The sequence below is a fragment of the Ammospiza nelsoni genome, chromosome 4 (genome assembly GCF_027579445.1).
Source record: "Ammospiza nelsoni isolate bAmmNel1 chromosome 4, bAmmNel1.pri, whole genome shotgun sequence".
NCBI classification, from domain to species: Eukaryota; Metazoa; Chordata; class Aves; order Passeriformes; family Passerellidae; genus Ammospiza; species Ammospiza nelsoni.
The window spans coordinates 16346595-16374271 of record NC_080636.1 but is presented as its reverse complement, the minus strand read 5'-3'; the positions used below and the strand labels follow the sequence as shown (position 1 = coordinate 16374271).

General features: G+C 41.0%; 2 protein-coding genes across 3 annotated transcripts in view; one reads left to right on the top strand and one right to left on the bottom strand.

The window, feature by feature from the left end:
- Window positions 1–10096: 10096 nt before the first annotated feature.
- On the top strand, window positions 10097–23120 carry ZNF518B (zinc finger protein 518B). 2 transcript variants are annotated; one of them, XM_059469964.1, is made up of 2 exons: window positions 10097–10289; window positions 17151–23120. In XM_059469964.1, the coding sequence occupies exon 2, from the start codon at window positions 17354–17356 to the stop codon at window positions 20576–20578; it is 3225 nt and encodes a 1074-aa protein (XP_059325947.1). In that variant the 5' UTR covers window positions 10097–10289; window positions 17151–17353; the 3' UTR covers window positions 20579–23120. The 2 variants fall into 2 exon arrangements, with proteins under 2 accessions (XP_059325947.1, XP_059325948.1); XM_059469965.1 differs by lacking the exon at window positions 10097–10289 and adding an exon at window positions 10534–10681.
- Window positions 23121–23864: 744 nt separating this feature from the next.
- The window catches only part of CLNK (cytokine dependent hematopoietic cell linker), a 37353-nt gene continuing 33540 nt past the window's right edge, over window positions 23865–27677 (bottom strand). The window contains exon 18 of the mRNA XM_059469966.1: window positions 23865–24428. Within this exon, the coding sequence (XP_059325949.1) occupies window positions 24300–24428 (129 nt within the window). The 3' untranslated portion in view covers window positions 23865–24299. The remainder of the gene's footprint in view (window positions 24429–27677) is intronic.

Here is a 27677-nt window from a genome sequence, read left to right as displayed (position 1 = left end):
ACTTGTGACTCATCAAAGGGATATTTAAAATGCATTTATTGCTAAGGCTGCCATAGCAGCAGGAAACTTAAAAACCAGTCTTAAGTATGGAAAATTTGTGACTCTGCAGCATTTTCTAAAATTTAGGTTCTTTTGCTTCAAATGATAAACTGGGAAATAACTTTCATAGTAATAGTCTTGCTGGAAGACTGTCCTAAAAACTCCATTGTTCTCTTAAATTGAACAGGTACACCATTGGCACCCTTAACTATCAGATGTCAGAAACATTTCACAGCATCTACAGGTGCAAGAAAAAATGTAAGCCAGAAGCTATAAAAATGTTAACCTTCTCTTCTCTTTTTAAGACAAATTGAAGAAAATTAATAAAAAAAATTAAAAGATGTCCCTTAATATGATTTTGATCCAAAATGAGGCATTTTTGATACCACATCATGACACAGGGTTGTACTGAAGGCTCACATTTCTTAAAGTATGTCTCATGCTATTCATGGTGCTTTGTGCTGGCAGAGCAGCTCCAGTGCTTTGGGATGTTGAGCAGCCAAAAGCAAATGCTGTTCTCAGGCTTGACTGAAACATGTATTTGCTAATTTTAGAACCTTAACAATGATTAAAAAACATTTGCTTCTACTAATTCTTCACCTTTACTTCTTCAGGAATTAAAATCCATAGATACAAAAGTAAAACACAAGTGATAATGATGTCTCGGATTTCTGAGTTATTGGAGAAAAACAAAACTAAAAATGGCCCCCAAATTGTATTTTGCTCTTCCTCATTATTCTAAAGAAAAAGGCACTCATTGAGCAGTCTGGATTTACATCATTACTGTTTTTCTTTTTTTTTTTTTTTTTTTTAAGTATCTAACTAAGATACTTTTAGAAAAAGTCACATAGTAAAGTTCTTTTAAATAAAAGAATGTCATTTATGACCTCTACAGCTTTAACAGGGTTTAGCTACGTAGAGATTTAAGAGGAATAATATTCTTCCTGTCTCTAATTTCATCATAGATGGCAAAACAAAACTTCACAGAATGGGCAGTTATCTGAAAATACTCTCATAATAGTTGCAATGGAGAAATCTAAGGCAATGAAATTTGAAATCTGAAAGGTCTGAAAAGTGTATTATGACTTTCTAATGGTATTTGGCTAAGCACTAGTTTTCTAATTTCTGTGTAAAATGCAGACTCTATTTCAGATTTCTCCTGCTGTATTGGTTTACAGGACACATCATACCATGAACACATTTTACTGCATGCTTAAGACTGTTATCCTATGCCTAGGTAGTTTCAAATATTTTTTAAGGAATAGCTGTGAATCACAAAAATAACTGATGAGGCAGAACTGTTGACTTGTAACTGGGTGTGTTTTTAATCTAACTGATTGGATATTAATTTTTTTTTGCTCACTCCCCGTTCTCTTTGAGGCAGCGGTAAGGAATGCTCACCACTGCCCATTGTCCTCCTTCCTGGGGGCTGCCCCTGGAGATGTCTGGCTGATGGCTGCAGTCCCCAGGCCCTTACCCAAGGGCTTTTGTTAGCTCAGCCACCGGCAGGGAACATGGTGCCAGGAGGGTCTCTAGCTCACCTTGGGTCTCTTTCTCTCAGGTAAGCATTGCTTACTGTCCTTCAAAAAGTGTCCAAGCTACCCCCAAATTAATGTTTGCCCACAGCCTGTCTGCTGCAAAGCCACTGCAGGAGTTCCAGTTTCCAGTAGTTCAGAACCTCATCCCAGTTCCTGCCCTGACCACACTCTGAGCTGGCTCTTCCTTCTCCAGCTCGACTTTCATCTGCTGAGTTCCCAAAGGATCAAGAATGTCACTGTTAGGCTGGACGTGACATACACGTGATCAGGGTCCAAGAAGAAAAGTTTTTTACTCTGCATGTTCTCCAGCTTATATACTCTTAACAAAGCATGATCTTAAGTCATTAACCACATCACAATAATTTATTATATTCATTGTTGCAAAGCAATTAGTGTCAATATAATTGGCAAAAGTTTTACAGAAATTTAATAAGGCAGGTATACACATCTACTTATGCACGTAGTCTAGCTTACAAAAATTTTCATGTATCTTTTCTAATCTATTTCCATGCTGACGGCCTTGTCGTTTTCCTTGTTATGGATACACTCAAAAATCATCAATTGTTATTTCTTCTATTAATTCAGCTTTGCTTGCAGGCCAGCTGTCAAGCCCCTCCATACTAGGCTTATGTGACTGCACAGCCCACAGCCTTCACCCCTATGCTTAAATCTATTTCCCAAATCAAACAATTTAATAAACGAGCTGAGGTCTACATGAGTGTTTCCTGTAAGACTGTAAAACCAGGCTGTTTGCTGGAGTGGCCATGACTCAGTCCAAGCAGCCGCCCCGCAGCGCTGGCAAGCGGCCCATGCCATGCCATGCCATGCCATGCCATGCCATGCCATGCCATGCCGTGCCATACCGTGCCATGCCGTGCCGTGCCGTGCCGTGCCGTGCCATGCCGTGCCATGCCATGCCATGCCATGTCGCGCCGTGCCGTGCCATGCCATGCCGTGCCATGCCATGCCATGCCATGCCGTGCCGTGCCGTGCCGTGCCATGCCGTGCCGTGCCATGCCATGCCGTGCCGTGCCGTGCCATGCCGTGCCGTGCCATGCCATGCCGTGCCGTGCCGTGCCGTGCCGTGCCATGCCATGCCGTGCCATGCCATGCCATGCCATGCCGTGCCGTGCCGTGCCGTGCCATGCCGTGCCGTGCCATGCCATGCCGTGCCGTGCCGTGCCGTGCCATGCCGTGCCGTGCCGTGCCATATCATGCCATGCCATGCCAGCGTGTTCTGCCCGGCTAGAGGCAGCAGCGGCGCTGCCACGTAGCTCAGGAGCACGGGGCCGAGGCTGTGCCTGCGTGCGCGCTCGGGGGGAGAGGAGATGCCGTCGGTGCGGTGGTGAGGTCACCACGAACGGGTGGAAAGCCCGGGAATGTCGCGGCACGAGAGGAGCGAGCAGCGCCAGGGACGCGCGGTTCCCGCCCCGCGGCGCTCCAGGCGGGATCGATTCCCTCGGGCAGGCCGGGCCCGGGCGCGCCGCGCGGCGGCGGCCGCTGGAGGGCAGCAGAGCCCCGCGAGCCGAGCCCGAAAGCCGCTCGGAGCCTCGGCACGGCCATAATGCCCAGCACGGGGTAGGAGCGAGAGATCTGCTCTGCAGCAGCGAGCTGTGCCTAAAGAAACCTCCAGAATGCGCCATATGCTGTACGCACGTTGCTCCGCCACTTGAAGAGGGAACGCATCAAACTGCACCAACAGCAGCCGCAGAAACGCAAAGCATCAACTCAGCTGGTACCTTCAAAGTCCAAGCATGCAATATGCAGGGCTGGGAAACTCAAGAGCTGAAACTTCTGCTCTTGCTGTTTGAAATCCTGACTAGTGCTATTGTGTGCACGTTATGGAAAACAAAGATTGTATTTCTCTTTAAGTGCTCTGAATGCTTACCAGGTGGTACATTTCTAACCTGGAAGTCAAAATGTTCCACTCAAAAAAGTTTAGCTGTACAAAGTGCATTCCCTGAGTTTAGTAGACTGTACTACTGCATTATTGCAGCCTATAGAGTGAAAAAACCCCCATATTCACTTGGCTATAGTTTTATCAGTGTCCTGAAAGGGGACAGGAGAAACTATTATGTGAAGGTACTGCATTGGCTCTGAGAGAAACTCTGTCTCAAAAAAGTGCCCTTCTTCATTTTCAACTTGAGTTATCACCACTGGTTTTCCAGCACATTGTTTTTGTTACTTTTCTGGGAGGAGTGTTGGAAATTATATAACTTTCCTAATAACTTTTCCAATTGTTTTAACTCATTTTTATAATTAATTGTTTCAATGAATCATAAGAAGTCTAATTTTCCACTCTTGTATATGTAATTTTCCATTGTAGCCAGCATTTAGCAAATGCTGGGAGGAAGGGGTTAAAACTGGAAGATTTGGTGAGGAGGGAATAGTTCTGCTCAGGATGTCAGTGTGGGAAAACTCCATTTATTATGCCTGGTGTTGTTTACCTGTTTTGAGGAAGTAGGAGTGCTGTGTAGGGATAACACACTCATACACATACTTGAGCCTCCTGCTGGGAGAGGGAGATAATGGAAGCACAGCCTTGGGATAAGCTGTGTATGTGTGAAGCCCTTTGATGCACCAGGGCAGGCAGTGAGCTGCTGCCCATCCTCATGGGCTGCAAGGCTGAACTGAGGCTGACAGAGCCCCTGTCCCCATGTGCCTCTCTTTCTGAGGATGAACTAAGCTTGACAGAGCACTGTCCCCATGTGCCTCTCTTTCCTAGGATGAGCTAAGCCTGACAGAGCCTGTTTCTCTGCCACCCAGTGTTTTCAGTGAAATAAATCCACTCTTTGCACTTCAGCTTAGTGAAGAATCACCTTAGTGATTACCTCTATGCACTGATTCACACAACAAGGTTTGCCACTAGCTGCTCTGGTGGGGACATGGTTGGGGAAAATTACTGAAACCTTAAGTTTTGCTAAAAGAACTGTAATCAACCTTGATATGCTTCAGTGATCTCAGACCTGGGCAAGAGATACATTGCTGAAACTGGACACTAGGAATGCAGAATTGATGACCCACGAGGACATTTTGCAGAACCCTGAGATAAAGACGAAACTAACAAAGACAATTCAGCAATTGTACTGAAACTCTCTTTACCTGGAAAAAAGATAATAAAAAACCTGAAAATATGGGCGAATCAGCATGAGGAGAAGCAAATCAATCAACAACCAAGAGAAGACAGAATAATAAGTAATGAAGGGAACTATATAAATTACAGCCAATAAACATTAATTTCTTTGTTTGCTAAAATGTTCAAATAGTGAAAAGTCTTGAAAGGGCTACACATGTTCAGGGAAAGAGCTGGCATGCCTCCAGTGCTGTAATAAAATAATGCCTGCAATCTAGTACTAATAATTGTGTTAGAGAGTTTGATTTATGCCAACATTTTCAGTGACAGAAGAGCTTGTGAATTTAGTAACACACAAAGCAAAACTGTTCCAAGAGAAGCACCTAGAGCACCTGATTCATCTTGTAGGTCATTTACTCATCCTCTTTATTTTCTTTTTTTGCTAACCTTCTCTAAACACAGCTGTTTTATGGTTTTGTTGTTGAGCTTCAAAGCTGAAGGAACTGGGCTTGTTCAGTCTCAAGAAGAGACAACTGAGTCCTCACCAATATCTGTAAGTATCTGGAGGGAGGCTTCATGAAGAGGATGGAAAAAGGCTCTTCCCAGGGGTGCCAAGCAGCAGGACAAGAGGCAATGGAACGAAATCAATGCACAGGAGTATTGAGGAAGAACTTCTTTTCTGTGCAGAGGACTGAGCAGTGGAACAGATTCTGGAACAGATGTTGTGAAGCGTCCCTCACTGGAAATATTCAAGAACCATCTGGACATGACCTGTGCCATGTGCTCTGGGATGGCTCTGCTTGAGCACAGAGATTGGACCAGATGACCTAGTGTGGTCCCTCCCATTCTGTGATTCTGTGATTCTGTCTACCTGTGGTTCTTATGGATCCACAAGCAACAATCAGCACTTCATATCAGATAATTTTGTTAGGGGATGGAAAGGAATGCAGGATGGCAACAGGAGAAGCAGAGTCAGCTGAGGAGCTGTGATGAATTCCTGGTGACAGGACCAATTTCATGGACAGGAATGCTGCAAAAGGATGCAAGAAGTTAAGGAGGCTTCTTGCTTGGATGCTGCTTCTGTTTGCCAATTAGCAGCACTGCCATCAGCATTTCCTACTTGGGTAACAAGCCTTGGGTAACTGTCGGGAGTTTAGTTCAAGCATGGCTTAAAGAAAAAGGCCATGGAGCCATGCAATTGAGAGAAAAGTAAAAGGTAGTTGCGAAGCAAGTTCCAAAAGCAGTTCCCAGCCTGATTACTATAAACAATTAGACTCTCTCAGGCATCACTCTATAAACAATAAGGTTCTCAGGCAGTCTTCCCATAACAAGCAAAACACCCTCTCTGGGAAAAGATGGCACCCTGGGAACAGATGTGGAAGTTTTGGGAACGTTTCATATCACAGTGGGAACACTGGTTTTGTTTTGTGTAAACAATTGTCAGTATTGTAAAACAAAAGGAGTGGTTAGAGTTTTCTCTGTTAGCCTATCGTAAACCTGGATTTTGGAATATGCATGAAGTTAATTAACACTGTTATTTAAAGTGACTGATCAATCAATAAATCGGAGTTCGATGCATTATAGGATGGTCGTCTCCCCCTCACTTCAACAGGTAACAAGCCCTCCCTTTGGAGCCCCAGCAGGAAAGCTCAAGAACACCTAACCAGCACTGTGGGTGGCTGAATCACAGGACAAATTGAGAAGGAACAAAAGACCAGGCAAGATCTGGGAATTCAGAGGTCACCAAAGTTGGCTTGGACATGGCAAACCAAAGGGGACAGATAAGGTGGAAACTCCCTGCTTGGTGCTCTAATTCAGTTCAGGGCTGGAGCCTAAGTAAGAAAGAGGAGCTCTGATCGGATCTGATCTGATCGGGTCCAACTTGTGTTTGCAAAGAAGAGAGCATTCACGGGAAATCGAGTCACTTTGAACAATTAAAGGTTAGAAAACTGCAGGAGAGGGACTGAATTTATGTAGCTGTAAAACACTGAGGAAGATGCAAATTGTCTCTCAAGCATTCCATAACAAGGCTTTTTTCTGGATGACATTGTTTGGCCTTATTTAAATACTGAATACTCTATTTGCATTTGTTAGAGGAAATTGTCATTCTAACCTCAGAGCTAGGTAGCTACACATATCTAAGAAGAGAGGTGAAAGTGCTTAATCAGTGTTGAGTAACAGATAACTGATTCCATTTTACTGATATGAAGTATATTTACTGCAGTCTGGACTTTCTCAGATACAGATAGATGAGGTGAGAAAACCTGCTGGCCAGCAAACTATTTCTTGAAATATTGTGTAAAATATTATAATATTGTATTTTAGGAACATGTTGTAGTGTGTTTTTAAGTTTTTCAGTTTGCTCCCTCATTTTAAGTATGTTCTCCCTTTGTTCTCCATAAATGGTTCCTCTCTTCCCAGTTTTCCCGCCACTATTGCCCTGACAGTTGAGTTACTATGGTTACCCCTGCCCCCGTTAGTTGTCAATCTCCCAAGTTACATAACTGCTCCTCCCTTATCCCACCATATAAGTAAAGTTTTCCTCCCCCCTGGGCCCAATCACCCCCCACTCCTCCCTGCTTTCGAGAACATTCTTCTCTCTGGGGGTTGTGGTTGGCTGGCGTCCTGGGGCCCCTCCTTTGTTCTATGCTTATTGGATAAGTTCTTGTGTCAGTTTTCTTATGTACAGCCCCACATGTTCCCCTATTGGTTAGCTGGGCTTCCCCTCCCTTCTCCACCCCTTCCCTGTAAAAACTTTGTCTCCCCCCGTGGTTGGGGCCATTTGCTGTGGGTTTTTCCACCTGTTGGTTGCCCTTGTTGCTGCCTGTGGGCTCTTCAATAAACCGACGTTTTACCCCCAGCAAGTGGTCACCTCCTCACTCGTCTCGTCCTGCATGAACCCAAGTCCGCAATGCAGCCCAGCCCGAGGCCAGGACGCCAAGGGGGGCTGGCTTCTGATGTGCAGGGGTGTCGGCCTCTTCTCCCCTTTTGCTAGCCGGACTTGGGGCCGCGCGCGCCCTCGCGCAGGAACATTCCTAATTTATCTGTTTTTGAAAAAACCTATCTGCTAAGCGTAGGTCACTTTTATGAAAACTTGCAACAATCGGTGCTGACCGATTGAGAGGCCAGGAAACAAAGTACAGAATTACAAGAGTAAATATTTGTTCATGTGCGTGAGGTATCCCAGCCAAACTGGGTCACCCTGAATGTGGTTTTACACATGATTCCTATACCCTTCAACACTCCAGTAGAACATGATTTGACTAATGACTAAGACCCACACTATCAATTTCTAATAATTGTAAGATTTTGCCAGGCAAATGTATTTCTGCAGCATTCTGGCTGCTTGTCTATTGATCCAAATCTCCCTGGGGTCAGTTTTGCCAGATGACACTGGAAGGGTTTCAAAGACATATTACAGTGACTAGAATTCTGGCTTTATCTGGATTGTATATGGGTGTCCTTTATCTTTCATGGACAGTTCTATGCTTCCAAGAAGCAAAGTCCTTATTTCCAGGGCTGGGCTGTCCTTTATTTTGTTTTACTTGAGTATGAACAAACTCAAAGTCTCCAGTAAAATTCCACCATCTCATTCCATTTCACTGTACTTTGTGAACTAATACATGGTAACAAATTGAATACATGTTCATATTACAAAGACTGATTGATTTAACAGGGAAGTAAACTTTCATAACACTACATAATCACCTCTGCAGGATAGCTGACACCAGTCAGCAATTGCAAATTGTCCCTGGTGGCTTTCATGGGATCCACACACACAACTTCCAACTGTAACTCTGTAACTGCTCAAAATTTCAGTGATCACTCATGATTTTTAGCCCTTTATCAATAGTAATCTTCTTATTTTCTTTTTTTTTCAGGTAGAAGCTTCCTTAGCTGTTCCTTTCATGAACTTGAGAGTGAAGTACCTTTGATCATCCTTTTTACCTTTCACTGAACCTTTTCCATGACTACTCTGTCTTTCCTGAGCTGAGGGAACTTAAAAACTCAAAGAGCCTTTAAAATGTGTTTAACCATGAGTTTACACAGCAGCATTAATCTGCTTTGTTCTCTGCTTTCTTTCAAATCTCAGCATAAGGCTTATTTTTATCAACTCAATTAAGCACTGAAGTGAGATTTTCACAGAATCTTTTTCTAAGGCCAAGATTTTGCTCCTGTACAGTACTAGTCATCTTAGAGTTGATTTTTTATTTGAAGTCAGGATGGTTTTCTTCATTGTGCAACACCATAATCTATCCAAAATCTAATCTGCTATTTTACTTTCTAGTTATTCATCTGAGCAATGTCCTTCCCAGATCTTTAGTGGGTTTTTGTCCTCAGGTCCCTCAATAGCTTGGTATGATCAGAAGGCTGTCACCTGAGTTTCCATCTCACTTTTCAAGTCACTTGTATGTTGAGCAGGTCCAAGCAGAGATTGATCCAGCAGTGCACCCCTCATCTCTATGCTACAAGGACCACACAATCACTCCACTTTTAAACAGCTACTCATGGAAGACACTTGGTCTTAGCCCATTACAGTTTTGTTTCTTTGACAGTTTTTGTCAAAAACCTTCTAGAAATCCCAACAGGCTCTATCAGCCAGAAAACTTTCTTCACAAGTTTAAAGATATCCAGTAAACTACAGTGTTACAAACTGGCATTGAGAATGCTTTCTTACATGGCTAATCAAAAGATGTAACAGACTCTTGAAGGCAAGATCTCATTTTAGAACTAAAACAAATATAATTGAGAGGATTCTTTCCCCCCAGACTTCCCTGTATATAATTTTCCCTTTCTGAAGAGCCTATCCCAAAATCCCAGATCCCTGAGGATGTATGTCCATGCCTGGACAAGATTAAGCACTCTCAAATCATTCCAGTAGAGAACAGATTGGAAAATGTGTCACAGCAACAGTGTTCAGCTTTGAAGACGAAAAAGCTTCATTCCAAAGACCTCTTCTGGCAAGACTTCGGGCCCTGAGTCAGGCATGGTTTGTTTTTAACATGCGGTGACTTGATAATGCAGTGACATCAAAGGTACTTTATAGGGCAATACACAGTCAGTTAAATCCTCTGGATTCCATAGAAAGGACATGAAAATACACAACCACGTCATTGCAGCACTTTACTGAGTGATGCCCGTGAAGTGTGTGCCCACACCATACCCTAGCGAAACCCAACGGGATCGAAGGGATGTAGGGAGGTTACATTGGGAGCACAGCGTATCCTTTGGCCTGCTGTGTCAGCGCGGCCCGCGGGCACCAAGCGGAGCCGGCACCCCTCACAGGGGTTCCCGGGCTGTGCTCTCCCGTGGCAGGGCCGGTGCCGCCGGGCCGGGCCGGGCCGGGCCGCGGGCAGGTGCCGCGCTGGGTAGAGCTCTACGCGCGGCGGGCGGGGCGCGCTGAGGTCAGTTCCGCCGCCGCGCGGGCGGGGGCCGGGCCGGGCCGGCGGCGGGGGGCTCCCTCGCCCTCCCTGCCGGAATGAGCGCCGCAGGGCGGGGCGGCAGCGGCCGCGCAGGACGCGGGGCGGCGCTGCGCTCCTCCTGTGTCCGGAGACAACGGCAGCGGCGGCGGCGGCTGGCGGGGTCAGCGCCCAGGGACGCTGCCCTTCCTCCATCCCCCTCGTCCCGCTCCGAGCCAGGTAAGGCCCCGGGCCCGCGGCTGCCGCCGCCCTCCCTGCGCGGGGCCGCGGGGCCGGAGCGGGCGCGGCGCGCGGTGCTGCCCCCTGCGGGCCGGCCGCGGCAGTGCGCGGCGGCGGCGGCGGGCGGAGGTTGCGCTCGGGCCCGCGCAGCGCCCGCCCCGCTCCGCATCCCCCGCGGCGCCGCGCTCCTCGGGCCGCCTCGCGCTGCCCGCGGCCGGGGCAGGCCTCCCTTCCGCGGGGAGCCGGTGCGTGCGTGGGCTGGATGCCCAAGAAAAGGAGGGTTTTGGTGCTCGCTGTCTCGTGGACGCCATCAGGCCGCTTTGGACTCGTCTGGACTAAAGCTGTTGTCCAGGTTTGTCGTCTTGGTCATCCTGAAGAAAAGGAGCTCTCGGGTTAGTAAATGTATCCATGAGCTAAATAGAACGTCCTGTGTTTTGTGTGCTGATAAGATTCTTTTGAGTGTTTGGGCATAAGATTGACTTAATTGAATCCCATATTGAATTTTGTTGCAAGACAGTCTGTCATTGAAAAGTGTTACGTTGGACACTTGAAGTAATTTAGGTATATAAACCGATTTTTCTTCTAAAAAATAATCCAGTGTTATCGTATATGTAGCCAGAATGTCCTGCAATGTACATTTAATTTAAAAAGTCTGCTTTATAGTTAAGAAGACTAGTGGTGCTTTACAGGATTTTTCTAGCAGTCTGTTGTGCATTGTTACTGCAGTAGGTGGTTGCAGTCAAGGCTCTTTTCTTGCACGTACAAACCGTATGTGCCTGATTTTATCAGGAATGAAATCTGTGGAAATCAATTTTAACATCTACATGAGTGCTTTGAGATGAGGGTATGGAGGGATATGTGCTTTTAATGGCACTCTTCCCCCTCTTCTCCCATTTTCTTCAGTGCCATACTTCCTTGCTGTATTTCCTGCAGGCCTTAGAGCTCCAGAGTAGGGCAATGCTTTATACTAGTCAGTATGCTCTGGATATGCAGCAAGACTTTGAAAATCATTGTAAATTGTGTGAAATGATGCAATGAACAGCACAGATTTAAAAAAATTGGTCATACATGTAATGATAAACAACTCTACAAATGTCTCTGGGCACTCTAGAATACTGCTTTTGATACAGTAGTTATTTGGTAGTGCCTTGTTTAGCTTTTTGCAGGAAGACCACCAAGCAGTTGAATGATGTGACAGAAATGTGTCTCTTTCAGATACAAATAAAGCTAGGCCTTGTTCCTTGAGCCGCAGGGAAGCAACCTCCATTTCAGTAGAATGCTGCATGGTACATACATGTACCTGCATCCATACAATGCCAAAAATGTTAGTAGATTGGACAAATTTTCACTTATGCATTCAAAAAATAGTGATTTCCTTTCAATCGGTGTTTTGCATGACTTTGTAAGCAATAAACATTTTAAGTGTAATTGATTTTTTCTGTAGAGTGAAAGAACTGTATATTTTTTAATAAAAATGAGCTCTAAAAACTTGGTGCATGGTCATTGCTCTTCTTGTCTGCATTGTCACTCTTCATTCATTTTGCTTTGAAAAACCTCATGTGAATTTCAGCTGAAAACCAAGAACTGTTGCGACTGTGTGATGAGCTGTTATTGTGAGACAAAATGGCTTTTTAAGAAGAAATACTTGTAGGCGAAATTTCTTTGGTGCATTTGAATTGTTTGTTTTTGATACAAAATTAATTATTTTAATTAATGCAATATGTAATACTTGAGTGAAGCACTCTGGCTCTCTCCCAGTCATTAGGCCTAAAATTAGTGACTGGTAATTGGCAGCTGTGTAGTTGGGTCAGTAGAACAGTTAACTCTGCTGAACGGAGGTAGTTGATGTTAAAGAGTCAGTGTATATGTGAGTGTGTATATGTATATATATATAAAATTGCAAAATGCAGGCAAGGTAATTTTAAGCATGCATACATAGAGATTGACGTTTTTCACAGTGGCTCAAATTTTATACACTGCATCCTCCTGATGCAGTGATGCACAGTGTCCTCCAATTCTGTTTAAACTTGTTTTTCTTGGGGATGGCTTTTCAGTACCAAAGCACACCCTGATTATTGGCTGCAGTCTGTGATCTTTGTGCATGAGAGGTGTGTGCTTTGCTGAAGTAAGGGCTCATTTATTTGTTCACATGGGCTAAATACATCCTGCTCATCGCACCCTTTTCATTGATAGCAGCATGTAGTTTGAACTAAAGGAACCTAAAGCCTTGGAATGGACCTATTCTTCTTTGAAATGATGAACAAATTTTTGATGTATTTGAAGTAAATAGAAATTTCCAGTCTGACCATGGCCACATCAGTGGTTTTTAACCTACTGCAGTGCAAAAACCCTTGTACTGGTTGAATTTGGCTTAGTCAGGCTGCAGAGGATGTTTCGTCCTATTTTCCTTTGTTTCAATGCATCCTTATTTTTTAACCTTTATGTAGCTGGGATATCCAGAGTTTAGAATGCCTTTTAATTTCTGTGCATCTGTTAGTCTCTTGTGTCTTGAGCAGCAAAGTTCAAGATATGATACTGTCGTGTGAAAGGTGGAAATGTTTGTTTTGTTGAATGTCTGACCTTTTAATGTCACTGAATTGCAGGTGTTCGGTAGGAGTGAATGGGAAAATTTGGTTGATCTTTCTTGTGATGTCTTTTTTCCATGTGCTTTTTTTTTTCCTCTCCAAACTGGATTCTCTTTTTTTTAATGTTTCCTAATCTGGGTACTTTGTTGTATTTCTTAATACATTTTTTTCTTTTTCTGAATTCATTCCTGTGAAGACATTAACTGGAATTGACTTTGTCGGTCTTAGTGTCACTTAGATAATTTTTCATCCATCCCATTCCCTTGTTTTCTATTGAGACTCTTTGTAGACTTTGAGGTCTTCCTCTAATGATATTTTTTGGTTGGTCTATGTGCACTGCATATGATTATAACTCAAAAATCGATTATCTTTTAATTAAATCTTCTGAAGCATGTTTCTGCCAATCCTTCAAATACCAAAACAAATCTTTAGGGGAATTCCTCCCCCCCCCACCTTCCCTAGTGGTATGGAGTGAATGTATGTAATGTTCACCTCCATGTGTACATTTATGATCTTGGCTTTCTGAATGTTTTTTTTTAATACAGGCATGAAATTACAATATAATTTTGGGCTTGTTTTATCCAAAATAAATATAAATTGGAGCTGTTTGTATCAAAACCTTTGTTATTGACAGGTTGGTGTTCAGGGTACATGGTGAAAAACTAGCTAGGAAGACAGCAGAGATGTTACTTTGACATCAACTGGTTATTCAGTTCTTTTTTTTTACCTTTTACTGGGTCTGGCTGGGATGGAGTTAAATTTCTTGAAAGCAGCCTGTACAGTGCTGTGGCTAAAACAGTCTTGATAACACACTGGTGTTTTGGTTGTTGCTGAACAATGTTTGCACAATGTCAAGGTTTTCTTCTGCCCCCCATTTTATTGAGTAGCCATGGGGTGGGCAAGAGATTGGGAGGGCACAAAGCTGTTCTTTGAATTGCCTCTGTTAAATTTTTCTGGCATAGTCTTGGATTGAGAAGCCCAGAACTGTTAAATTGAAGTCTTCTGAAAATGTTGGACCTTGTTTCTTGTACTTTCTTGCCCTTTAAAGGTTGTGGGTTCTTTTTCATGTTCTCCCATAAAGTGAAATCTACTGAGTTTAAAAAATACAAGAAAATTCTCTGGGTTTGTACTTTGTTTTTGTGGTCAAGGATGCTGATGGCACAAATTTCCTATACTTTGCTTTCAGTTAGTTCACATGGAGGGCAGTTTCATTATTAATGGACAGATGTTAACAGCAGAAAAAGGCAAATACTGATATAGCTTCCCCATTTCCTTTCAAATGCCATGTTACTTCTTTCTTAAAGCTGTATAGAAATGCATAAAGCATCTTTGGTCTGGATCTTGAGCTTATCAAGACCCTCTTATCATCTTTCTCCTGAAACAAAGCAGTGGATGTCCTGAACATAGGCCTACCACCACACTTGTGTGTCAGCAGTTTAGTCTTAAGTCTAGAAAGTGTTACTAGCCAGGGAAGGATGTTCCATCTGAACTACCACAAACATTTTGCTTTTCAGTCTTCTTTAGAATCAGGGTAATAGAGCACATAATGTTGTCCACGCTAGAATTGCTTGAAGAAAATTCTCCAGATCATGATACAGCAATCAGGTATACTTTCCTCCTTCCTGCAAGGCTGCCATTGATTTATTTTTCAAATTGTGTGCATTTTCACAGCTGTCTGCATTGCAATGAGACAAGATTACTACAGTTCTGGAACTACCCACTGAGGAGTTTTAGTGTACACCCATCCATCTGCTTAAGAGTGAAAAGCTTGTTATGTTGTCCCTAACCAGTTTTCTAACTTGCTTTTGCTGATGTTTGTGACATCAGAACACTTTGAAGAGCCCTGTATTTAGGGCAGCACTGGTACAGCAGTTATTGATGAAGTATAAGGAAGATCATGGAATCACTGAGTGGTTTGTGTTGGAAGAGACCTCTTGCCATGAGAAAAAATGCTTTCCACTAGACCAGATTGCTCAGGGCTCCATCCAGCCTGGTCTTGAACACTGCCAGGGTTGGAGCATCTCTGCACAGCTTCTCTGCGCAGCCTGTTCCAGTGCCTCACCACCCTCACAGTAATGAATTTCTTCCTAATATCAAATTTAAATCTACCTTTCTTCAACTTGAAGCCATTTCCCCTTCTCCTATCACTGCATGCCCTTGTGAAAAGTCCCTCTCCAGCCTTCTTGGAAGCCCCCTTTCAGTGCTTGAAGGTGCTATAAGGTCTCTGTGAAGCCATCTCTTTGGGCTAAACAACCCCAACTCTCTCAGCCTGTCCTTGTGGGAGAAGTGCTTCAGCTCTGTGATAAGCTTTGAATGGGTCCAGAGGAGAGGCACTGAACATCTTCCTTGTGTTGGGGGCCCCAAAGCTGGATGCAGCTGCAGTTCAGGTGTGGTCTCATGAGAACAGAATGGGACAATTGCCTCCCTCAATGTGCTGGCTAGGCTGCTTTTGATGCCATAGTATGATTGCTTTCTGGGTTGTGAGCAAATAAGATGCAGGAAAACCTTCTTGGATCAGATATTTACTCCTGTCAAGCCGCTGGGGAGATCACAGAATTATTTAGGCTGGAAAAGACCTACAAGATCATCAAGTCCAATCTTTAACCCAGCACTGCCAAGCTAACCACTAAACCATATCCTTGAGTGCCACTTTACATGTCTTTAATATCCCCAGGGATGTTAACTCCATCCCCAGAAGGTAACTCCACCGCTTCCATAGATAACTTGTTCCAATTATTGACAACCCTTTCAATGAAAAATTTTTCTTAATATTCTATCTAAATGTGCTCTGATGTAACTTGAGGCAATTTCCTCTCTTCCTGTCACTTTTTACCTGGGAGAAGAGGCTGACACCCACCTGGCCACAGCCTCCTTTCAGGTAGCTACAGAGAGGTCTCCCCTGAGCCCCCTTTTCAATACCCCGAGCTCCTTCAGCCACCCCTTGTAAGATTTACTCTCTAGACCTTTCACCACCTCTGTTGCCCTTCTCTGGACTCGCTCAGGCACCTCAATGTCTTTCCAGTATTGTAGCTTAATTTCTTGATTGCCATATGATTATTGTGATGGGAAGCTGCTTTAAGTGAACTCAGCACTGTGCTTTTGGAGTGCAGTCAGGCCCTGGTCTATGTAGGTACACTTGGTGAGGGTCTGGACTTCAGGAGCACAAGCCAGTAGGGTGTATTGGAAAACAGAGGTAACCTCATGCAATTGAGTCTGTTTGTGATTGCAAGTGTGTGCAACAGTATAGCTAATGAGGTTAAATAAGAAAGGTGTTGGTTGGACTTCATGTATGTCCCAAAAGCCTAATTTGATTGTTTATTTTCTAAATAATAGTAGTTTCTTAGTCTTGCCAAAAGCTTAAAGGCTGAGATCTTCTTCCTGCTAAATATAGTAGAGAGACAGAGTGCTGGAACCTGTGGGCCAAACATATTGCACGTGTTAATTTGGTGTTTTACAGTGATATTACTGAACTCCCTCTGCCTTATGTTGCATTGTTTATTTTGCTTGATTGACGTTCTGTTTTATCAGGATGAAGTGAATTATTTATATGCTTGTCCACATATATAGATGTGATTACACTGTAATATTAATAGAAGAAAAAGTGATTAATTTTGCAGCCACAGATTGTTTTGACTTCATTGCTTTGAGAACATGTGAAGCATAAATCACATCTTGTTACAAATTAGTGTTCAAGACTGTTTGTATCTGAAACATTGGCACTGATTAGAAAAGAACTTCCTTCTGTATGTCGGGAAATTCCATGCTAGCTTAAAAATTCTTTTCTTTAAAAACAGACTCGTAGTTCTGTGTTTCTAGTAACCATCCTAGTCACATTCTCTTTCCCTGCAATTCACATAAAAATGGAAATTGCATGTTTCTTGATATCTTGTCCTGAGTTGAGGGCTATATATGAACTGAAATCATACTCTGCTGCTCAGTTCTATTATCAAGTATCTTGTTTGGCTTATAAATATGTTTCTTAAGTGTAAGATTTTTCATGACATGGGAGAAATACCATAAACTCTTCAGGTTTTGATAGCAGGTAATTACACAAATTTGGGAATGTTTTGAATGAGAGCAAATGTTAAAGGATTATTTGATTTGGTATGTTTTAGAGTTATTGGTTGTATATACAGCATATAATCAGTGGTATATTGAGAGTAAACTTGCACTCTGTAATTCAGTTGTAGTCCACTAATAGTTCAATTATTAGTTCATTGTATTTCAGTGATCATTGAATCTTAATTGACTTAATGTTCTGCTTTTTATTCTTTAGCGCTGCAAGCTAATCGACGAAGAACATGGAATATAATATGGATGCAGTTGCTTGAACATAATTTCTTCCAAAGCTTGTATTCTGCAGATTGGTAGCCTGAATCATTGATTGATAAGGAATTATACACAGGACTAATACCAAGGAAACATTCAGTGTGTTGATGTTGTGTTTAATGAAAATGATGCAGAGTTGCTTCATCTGAAATGCAGTTGAAAAAAATGAGGGAAATTTTACCAAGATTGTACTCTGGCCAAATTAATGATAAAAATAATTCTTTAACTACATCCCCAAAGCAATCTGATGATAAAATAAATCTATCAAAAGGGGCAGATGACCAGAACTGCTGTTACCAAGGAACTGAGGCTGAGAACAGTAAGTTGTCACTGATAAGCTGTATAAAGTGCAGAAATGTTCAAAAAATTTCAATGCAAGATATGGAGAAGCATAAGAAGCTTGAGTGGACTGAAGACAGAAATTTCATCTGCAAGAAGTGCAGTCATATTGAACCACCAGCTTTCGATTTTGTTCCTGAAGGTGCCAATGCTGCAGACTACGAAAAACATGAAAGAAAAACCCCAAGTAAAACCCAGAAAATGTTTAAAGTAAAAAATTTTCTGCCAGGCAAATACTACTGTGATAAATGCAGATTTTCAACAAAGGATCCTTTACAGTATAAAAAGCATGTAGGGCAACATGAAGAAATTAAATTTCTTTGTTCCCACTGTAGTTATGTATCCTACACCAAAGGAGAATTCCAGAGACATTTGGTGAAGCACACTGGAACCTTTCCATATCAGTGTGAGCACTGTGAATATGGTGCTGTTAGACATGACTATATAGTTAAACATACGAGAAGAGTACATGAAACACCCAGAAAACGCCTGTCAAGTACTCTCATGAACCACAAGCAAAAGAAGCAGAGTCAAAGCACTTTATGTAAAAAGCAGAAATACAATAAAATTCTTTTCCAAAATGAACTTTCAAATTTGTCTTCAAATATGGTTTGTGAGATTCCAAGTAAAGCTACTAAAACAGTCTGCTCATCTCAAAATGTAGAATGTAGCATAAACACATCATCCATCCAGGATGAGACAATATTGGAGCCATCTGAACTGAGTGTATGTGAGAATCAAAGTGTGGAGGTTGAGGTTTATTCTCCAAAAACAGAGCCTTTACAACCTGGGATGCCTTTAACAGTAATTGCACCATCTGAACTTGTAGTTCCTTCCAACTGTTTAGCTCAGATAGTAGAGCTAAAAATAGTGAATGGAGCACAACAGCTGGTTCTTAAACTAATTCCTATGAAAGAAGCAACTTACAAATCTGTGAACTGTGCAGAAGAGGAGCTTGAGAGTCAAAGTATAGAACAATCTGAAGAAGTAAAGAAAACATCTTCTGTCTGTCAAAATGAGTTACTAACTATGGAAGTGAATGTAAACAAATTATCTAGTGTTAGTAACCAGCTTAATGTGGATAGTACACATGACAAGAATTCTGAATGTTTTTGTTCTTCTGATTCTCAGCTCTCAGGCTATAGCTCTATATCTGTACAGAGGGAAGATACATCAAAATTATGCTTTCATTTGGTGAAAGGTATTGATGTCCATTCAGGTGTTATAGAACTTTGTTCTCAATCTCTGGTGAAGAACAGTGCTGAAAAAAAAAGTGATCTTAAATCCTCAAGGGGGCAAGTAGATGGAAAAAATAACTTGCATAGTGATCTGTACTGTTATGAAGAAGGCAAAGATACATACCGTCCAAAATACGCTTCCGTTTCTGAAGGTAAAAATTCCAAGATTGTTTCAGTAGAAGCTGCTCAGGAGGGCAAAAATTTTTCTGCTGTCCATAAAGAAAAGGATACATTGTCTGTGAAGAGGATTGACAAAGAACATAGGAATCTACCAGTCAGCTCTACTGAAGCACGTATAGCTGGAAAGGGTTTTGATAAAAAATTTATTGCATCCTCTGAAGGAGGGAAAAACTTCCACATTACTAAAACTGCAGCTTTTGAGGATATAACATGTGGCTTGAGCAAAGTAAAGAGAACTGAAACGATAAGCCAAAAGAGTAGTCATCTTCTGGAATCACTTGAACTACAGAAGATGGAAAATAAAGGCAGTCCTTTTGAAGGACCTGTTATTTCATCTGTATTTTCTCTTAGCTCTGGGACTGAAAATGTTCCAGAGGATGTCAGATGGGATGACACAATACGCAGGAAGAAATCAGCAACATTGCTGTGTAGAAAGATTGCTCAGCTCATGTCTGCTGCTGAACCTAACATGAAATCCGCACCCTTGAGATGTCAGGCTTCTAGTAAAAAGTTACTTTTGCCTCAAGAAAGTTCAGGAAGCTGTGAGGGAGCTGTTTGTGCCACTGAAGTGGAACAGCCTGCAACTTTGTCTGAAGCACATGGTGGAAGAAGTGTGATGAGTGAAGAACACAGTGAAGATCAGCTCTTTACATTTGCAAGAACTTCTAAAAACAGGGTAACTAAAAATTCCCATGTTGCTACCCCGGTGTTCATCCCCAAAGGGACAATGCTGAGAGTGCTGAATGCTACCAGCAGTCAAAGCTCACGTGGAATAGAAAACAGGGGTGAAACATCAGCTCCTGTGCATCACAATGAAATGTTCCTGCCTCGCCCAGTCCCCATCAGTGTTTCTGAGACACTCAGCAGTAATTTCCCATGTTTGCCTAATCAGAGTGAACCAAGTGCTGAGTCCCAAACTATATCACTCAGGCAAAGACCAAAGCGAGAGGCAAGTGCTAAAAATAACAGCAAGCAAACTAGTGTAGCATTTCAGAAAAGCAGTGATGTGAGCAAGCAAAGCAAGCCCTATTCAAAAAGTCCCAAAAATAAGGCAAGACAAACAAGATTCAGAGAACTTCCTAAGAGGAAAACAAGAGCTCAGTCAGAAACCACTTCAAGTTCTGATATGTCATATCTGTTGACAGCAAGGCGTCTTCGACTTCTTCCTCTGAAAACGAATCAGTTGATAAAATGCCCTCGTCGTAATCAGCCAGTTGTGGTACTAAACCATCCTGATGTTGATTCACCAGAGATAATTAATGTCATGAAGACTATCAACAAGTATAAAGGTCAAGTCCTGAAAGTAGTTCTGTCAGAAAGGACAAGTAGTTGTCTTGGTGTCAAACGTTATCGAAAGCGTCTTACTCTTCAGGATGGTGAGACAGGAAACCAAGCAAAAAAGCGGAGTATGCTAAAAATGAAGCTAAAAAAGACCCACAAAAACAACTATCAAGTGGTGGAAACTTCACCAGCTGAAGCACTTAGGTGTCTCTTTAAGTGTTGGTTTTGTGGGAGAGTATATATGGACCAAGAAGAATGGATAAGTCATGGACAGAGACACTTAATAGAGGCAACCAAGGGCTGGGATGTTCTTTCTCTTCAAGCAAGAAAACGTTAAGTGAGAGCCTAGGGGAGGTTTCCCCTCTTGCTTTTAATGAGTGACACTAACTTGCCTAAAATGGAGGATGGAAATAACTGCTTTATTTTGCCAAAAGTCCTCTGCTGTTAGCCAAGTGAAGAAGAGAGTAGAGGTACAGAGAGATAGAGAAGCTGATAGTGAGGATTAAGCACCACTTTGCACTCTTGTGATTGAAATTTGTATTGGAGACCAGCTTCATCTGTTCCATAGGAAAAATTTGAAGAAGATTTGCTATGCAAACATCTTTCTAGTTACCTTAGGATACTATGCTGTACGTGGTTTGTGCTGGGTCTGTATGGATTAAAATCTTAGATGATGAGATCTGTGTAAATTTAACAGGATTAGTTTGCTTTATTACAGCATGGTGTTTCAAAGATCGAGCACATCTGTATGGAAATGCACTTTTGGTCCTCCATGGACAGCAAGTGTAAGTCATAGGTTTTAGTGGCAAATTAAGCATTACACATAAAAAGTAAAATTTAAATGCAAGTGCTGTGTTTCAGTGGAATAAAAACACTTCTGCTGTCTTCAGAGGAGGTACAAGGGTGTAAATGAAAAAATCTATGGAATCAGTTACTCCTGCTAGATCAGATAGCACAAAAAATTTACTTTTGTTTAGTACTGAGTCTTTACCTAGACTGTGTTGTGTAGATGAGAGGGAGCAGAACACCGGGAGGATTCGGTGCCATCAAGCCAGAGATACCTTCACGCTTGGGCTGATAGTGAAAAGCACTTCTCTAAATGGCCTCAAGGCTGTTCTAAAATAGTATTAGCCAGACATAAACTCTGTACCACCTTGTGTGTGATAGAAGCATTTACAGACTCAGTATTTGGTTAGAACTCTAGTTGGTGAGCTGATTTACTAGGGAGCTTGTTGAAGACTTTTCAAACTGAAAAGCCACGTTGCACAGCTTTTACATGACAGTGTTGAACCCGATTTTCAGTGCAATCTTTCATCGTATTTAAGAATTTAGATGTTGTTACAATTTATTTTTTGTAGGCCTCAAATTCATACAAGCATGTGCCTAGTTACAGATTATGTCTGATGTCTACTGACTTCAGTGCAGTGTAAACATTGCTCAATTGCTTAAACACTTCTCTAAATCAGGGCCAAATGACAGCTTTTTAGGACAAAAGAGGGATGGATGACACTGAAGTTACTGTTTCTGTATGTGAGCTGTGGATGTTTCTCTTCATCTTGTCAATTTTAAATCATTTTAGAATCATATAGAATGAAGTATATTGAAGCACATACTTACAATTAAAATAATGTGTTACAGTTTTAAAAATATGAAAATCAATACTGACTCTAATGCTGGATGTGTGTTCTATGTTTGAACTGGGACTTCTCTGGTAAACTGGTAGTCCCTAAATCTTTTCACTGATGGTGCATTTTTGTAAACAGTTTAGCTGGAAATATTTTTTTATATACTCCAGCAGATTATACATTGTTTTGATAAAATATTTATCATATCTACATTAGAATGTAAATATTTTAAAACTACATCTGACTGAAGTTTACTTTCAAAACCACTTATTGCTTTCCCATAATTTTGCAATACAGTGTTAAAATCCTTCCGATAGCTGGTGCTTTAAGTCAGATCTTTTCATCGTGTACACATGGAAAATTTTTGTATCATTTGTATCAGACTAAACTATTCCACAGAACAAACTTTGTTTTTCCTGTTTCATCAATAATAAGGAAATGACAGTTCTCATTTTGTATTCAAATGGAATTATATTTTTTTAGATGGGTACACTTGAGGGTTTTTTTCCCCACTTCATACGCTTTGATGCCAAACCTAACAGTGCTATTTGCACTTTCAATGGTGAAAATAGTTGCAGTTTTAAAATTATAGCATAACATATAAAATGAATACTGAAATGGTTAACACAAAAAACCCCATGGTTAGCATTCCTCTTTTGTTTTAATTCCTTCAATAGAGGTTACTGCTTGAATTAACTTTGTTTCTGTAGAAGCTACCAAATAAATAGTTTTGAATTTGCTTTGTAAGAGTTATCACTGGCAAAATCAGAACATTGCTCATGAAAGCTGTACTGGGGGAAATGGAGAAAGTGTTGCTGCTCAGCTTTGTGGATCCTGGGTGATTTAAGTACACTAGTAATGCTTGTCTTCTGTAAGCAAGTTTACTTTAGTAGACATCTGCAAAGCTCTGTGTGTCACTGCCATAATCTGTTATCTAAATTGTTAAACCTTGGGGTTTTTATGGTTTTTAATGTAGATTTTTTTTTTTGTTTCAACATGAAAACCTTTTGTAAGTTAAATTGTATTGTGGTTATGAAATTCTTAAAGCAGATTATGTCATGCTTTTTGTTATGAACTCTGCTAAACTCCATTTTAGCAGCTTCTGTTTTTTTACTTTTATTAGATAAAAATATGTCAGAATAATTTCCTTCAAGTTTAACAGTGTCATCAGTTTGAGAGAAATAATTTAAAGTGGATGTTTTCTTCCCCTTTGACTCAGCATTGAGAAATAAAAAGATTCAAAGAAAATAATAATCAACTGCTGAATTTTTTTAGAGCTAGTTTGTACCACTACATATTATGTCATAAATTGGGTTGGAATGTTGTGGTTTTGGGCTTGAGTGGTTTTGTTCTTCTTGTTCCTATTCTAAAAGGATAGAGTAACTGAGGTTCTAAAGTAACTAGGTTATTGTAATATACCTTTTTTGGTATATTACAATAACCTAGTCAAACTTCTAGTGTGGTTAGGCAGGTTATCAATGCTGTACAGAAAAATCCCTTCATGTACATATGGAACTGTAGTTTGCCTTCATATACATACAGAATTTAGGTAGGCTTCCAAAACTCAGAATTGTATGAATAAATATTTCTGTATTTTTTTCTGGAAAAATAATCACATTCTCATGTTCTTTGCTCATACATACTAAAGCATGTTTTCTTGCTGGGTTTGAAGTACATCTACTCTTTCTACTTAAGATTTTTATCTCTACATTTGCATATGGTATGAATTCAAAGTGACTGCATAATGGTCCTACCATGTACGTGTTTGAAGGCTCAGGTATGGCACACAAGTATCTGCTGCTTAAGTTGGAGAGTAAGTGCTCATTGAATAATAGAATTTACATAATTACAGCTAGCTTTAAAATCTCCAGTGCCTGTAAGCATCAACTGACACTAACTTCAGTGGCAGCTGAGCACAGCTTGTTGTTGAGCAAACATATGCACACCACATGAAATTGTTAGACAGTGAGAACTGTGACACACAGTGTTTCATGTGTATTTTTAAAAGCAAGAATATTTATTTAATGACTGTGGTATACTTTATTAGGTTTTGCTACTTAGCAGAGTTTAAGTGACATTTAGGTAAGCAGGGGCAAGTTTCATTTTCATCTGAAAATAAGAAGATAGAGTGCAAGATAAGCAAATTGCTCAGTCATTGTCAAGATATCAGGAGTCGGTCTCAATGCCTTCCTGTGAATTAATATGTCGACATATTCTTTACTTGTACCCTCAAAGTGAAAGTGCAACAAACAAAAAATGGAGTAGATCTGTAGAATGCTTCATTATATTATGGGGAGCTCCTTGCTCAAGAGGCGAATCTGATTTTTGAGACGTTTCAAGTGTTCTGTTTATATCTGTACAGATGAATCAGCGACAATGAGGCGGCAAAGGTCAGCCTGCCTTGAACGGACGTGTGAGGTAGCATTGTCCATGTCAGCATGCCTTGAATGGATGTGTGAGGTAGCATTGTTCTCTGTGGTTTCCTGACTGATCCTTTCCGTCAATGAGCGTTATGGGAACGGATCTGTAGAAGTCAATGATCTCTTCCACGGAATTAAATTTCTGTGGGGGGGAAAGATAGTAATCAGTGACTGAAAGTGAAGTTGCTAGATGGTTTAATCTATAACAGTAAAAGACTTGCAAATGATAGTATTAAAATAAGTAACATTTTGCATGGAATTATGATTAGATGAAAGCAATTCTAAAAGAAAAAGCACCATATTTTGATCCTCATATTTCTTTTCTGTGTCTCTGTCATATGCAGGACAAAGCAACTAGCTCCTTAGGGAAAGGAAGCATTTCTAAGCCCTGGTAGTGCAGTATCACATATAAAAGGTTGTGATGGCAGATGTGAGAATAGATATTGAAATGATGAAGCAACTATAAATTGTTATTAGTTTTTTTCCCTGCCCCAATTACACTTAATTAGCAGTACATGATATTTTACACTGCAAGCTTCAATGTACCTTATTAAATTACACTTTGTTTTCCCATTCAGTTTATTGAGACAGTTGCTATAGAATCCCTTTGAAGTATGGAACAAGAAGCATCATGTTCTCTCATGCTCAAATAATGACATTCTCCAGGCAACTCCTCAAGTGATAAAGGTCTGGTTCAAGGTTGCTGACCTGATCAAACAGCAAGAGAAAGCTACACAAGGTGTTTATTCTCATCTGCCCTAGTGAAAGAATCCCATTCCAATGATTAGCAGTCCTTCAGTTTAAGAGTTCTGTTCCCTGTGTGTACCTTCTAAGCTCTCATCACACCACAAAGCTCTCATCATATCAGTGTTTTCCTCTTGAGCTAGCCTTTGTATTACTCATTGTATTAAACCACCCGAACTGCACACAGTAATGAAAGCTTACTTTGACCATTAATACTTATCACCTATTTATATAACATTTGCTGTAAGCATGGCTCTTCATTCTACACTTGGTGGTGTCTCATGGTAGTGTCTATCACCCCCACCTGATTGACACCTAGTTTATAACAACAGAATCTGATTAAGGATGTGATCTGGGCAAACTGTTCCTGTATTAAGATGAAAATTGTTTCATCTCAAAGCTAGTATGGTAATTTTTTCAAGTTTTGTTTTGATAATTTTTACACGTATGCATTTGTTTTGTCTTTGCTTATGTTCAGAGTCACTGTTGCTACTGAAAACTGAGGCAAAACTGTGGTCTGTATTTCATGCCTTATGAAAGTACTCATTACTTTTTTTTATTCTAAATTAACACTTCCAGTGCCTGTTCTTTTCCTGTGTTTGAATGTTTTCTGGTTGGGAAGTCAGAAAGTCTACAATGATTGTTCATCTGCTTTGGAAATTTAATTAGGCTTCACTAGGTTAATGCCACATTGTTCATTTTTCTAGCTCTTTGGTAATGGGTGAAAAATGTCTCAGAATTTTATGTTCTCAGCTCTTTTAATGGAACTCCACGTTTTCTTAGGTGTAAAGACACCTAAAGACATAAAGATGAAGAAAATTCAGTATTTGATTGGTTTCCCTTCGCTGTGTGAAGAGACTCAGCCCATCTCTGCTGCTGTAGGAATTTCCTATCTGCAGGTCTCCAGACTGTTCTGGGGAGATGGGAGTAGGGTCTCAAGGTTGCTTGTGAAAGGTGTAGCTCTCAATTGTGTTGGGGGGGGTGGTGTAACTCTGGGCTATGTTGCACATCCTGAAGGAGACCTTTCATCCCTGAGTTGTCATTTAAGCTGTGGACAAGATGGTTATCTTGTAAACCTCACTGAGCTGAAGGTCCTGGCTGTTTGTTGTGCCACTTTTCCTGCAGTAACTGTTGACATGACCCTGTCACTGGGAGGCAATGTGGGAATGCTCCCTGATCTGCTGGCATGGGCCAGGCCAGTTTGGTGGCTGCTGAAGGTGGGTGCAGCTAATCCTTTTGGCTCACATGGAAATTAATTGAGTGAAATTATGTGACTGTTATGACTTACAGTTTGAAGATGAAAGGTCACTGCAAATGCAGTGGTGATGATGGAGAAAGTATCTGTGGCTGGAATAGGGAGATCCAGAGATACACATCAGGCTCTGCTCTAATCTTCTGTGTAAAGCAGGCACCAAGATAAAGAGAAGCCTACTTCTGTCTTTCATTTTTACACATTTTTCACTGCACTGGGATTTGAGACTGATACTACAGAGATGTTAAAACCATGTATTTTGCATGTGGCAGATCTAGTTTTGAAAAGGAGATAAGAAAAGTATGTAAACTCTGTGTCATGATCAGCTTTAAATATGAGCAAGGTTTGTATTTCATCATTTTCAAAAGAACTATGCAGATGAAAAAAGCCAGTGTTACAGGGATCTCTGGGTCTTTAATAGTGACATTGTCTGGAGTAGAGGAAAGCAACAGCCAAGTAAAGGGTGCTCAGTTTTGAATATAAGTTCCTAAATTCCATGTATGTGTCATTTGGGGATCTGAACTTTATAGCTTTATGTAATTTGGCCTTTAGAAAGCTCAATATGGTATATTAAATATGTAGGTGTGAACATCTGTGGCTAAATAGCAAAAATGTAGCTCCACTAAGAGATTAAATTATTTTCTTTTTTTTATCCTTCAATTTCTTATATTTGAGTTTGATACTAATTTGGCTGCATGGAGCTTCAGTTACTTTTACCATAAAAATCTGATGATCAATCCCTTTTTTCCCTCCTTATGACCTTACAGGGCTACATGGGAACTAATAATAAAAGCACTCATGAGAGTTAAATGAAATACATTTTGAAAAGTAACTGTTAATTTAAAATCTTATTTGGTGATACAATATGTTAACAACTTGTAGGCTGTATAGTAAAAATCGGAAGTTGCAATAAGATACAGAAACTATGAATAATTATATTTATGTGTGAGGAAAAATGCGTTTTTAATGGATGAAAATAGACTAATTCAAAAGTGAAAACACACTGCAAGACCAAACCTCTGAATATAATCAACAAATGTGGAAAAATGTAATAGGTCTGCACATGTTGGTTGGTGTTTAGTTTTCTTTCTCATTGGCTTGAAGAGGGAATATTCAGCTAATCTAGATGGAGCAGCAAGGTCTGGCTGCACTGCAAAATGTGGTGTAACAAAGGATATCCCTGCAGAGGGGCAAAGCAGAATGCTCCGGAAAGCTTTTTAATGGGTACTAAAAAATTACATGCAGCAATTTTCTGTAATTCACAGCCTTACAAAGTGTTGTCACTTTCTTTGGAAAAAACCCCTTAGATAAGCTGCAAAAATTGAGGTGAGAATTTTCAAGAAAGAACCGTTCTGAAGAACCCTATGAGAATGCCTGAGAAGGAAGAAGCTCTTC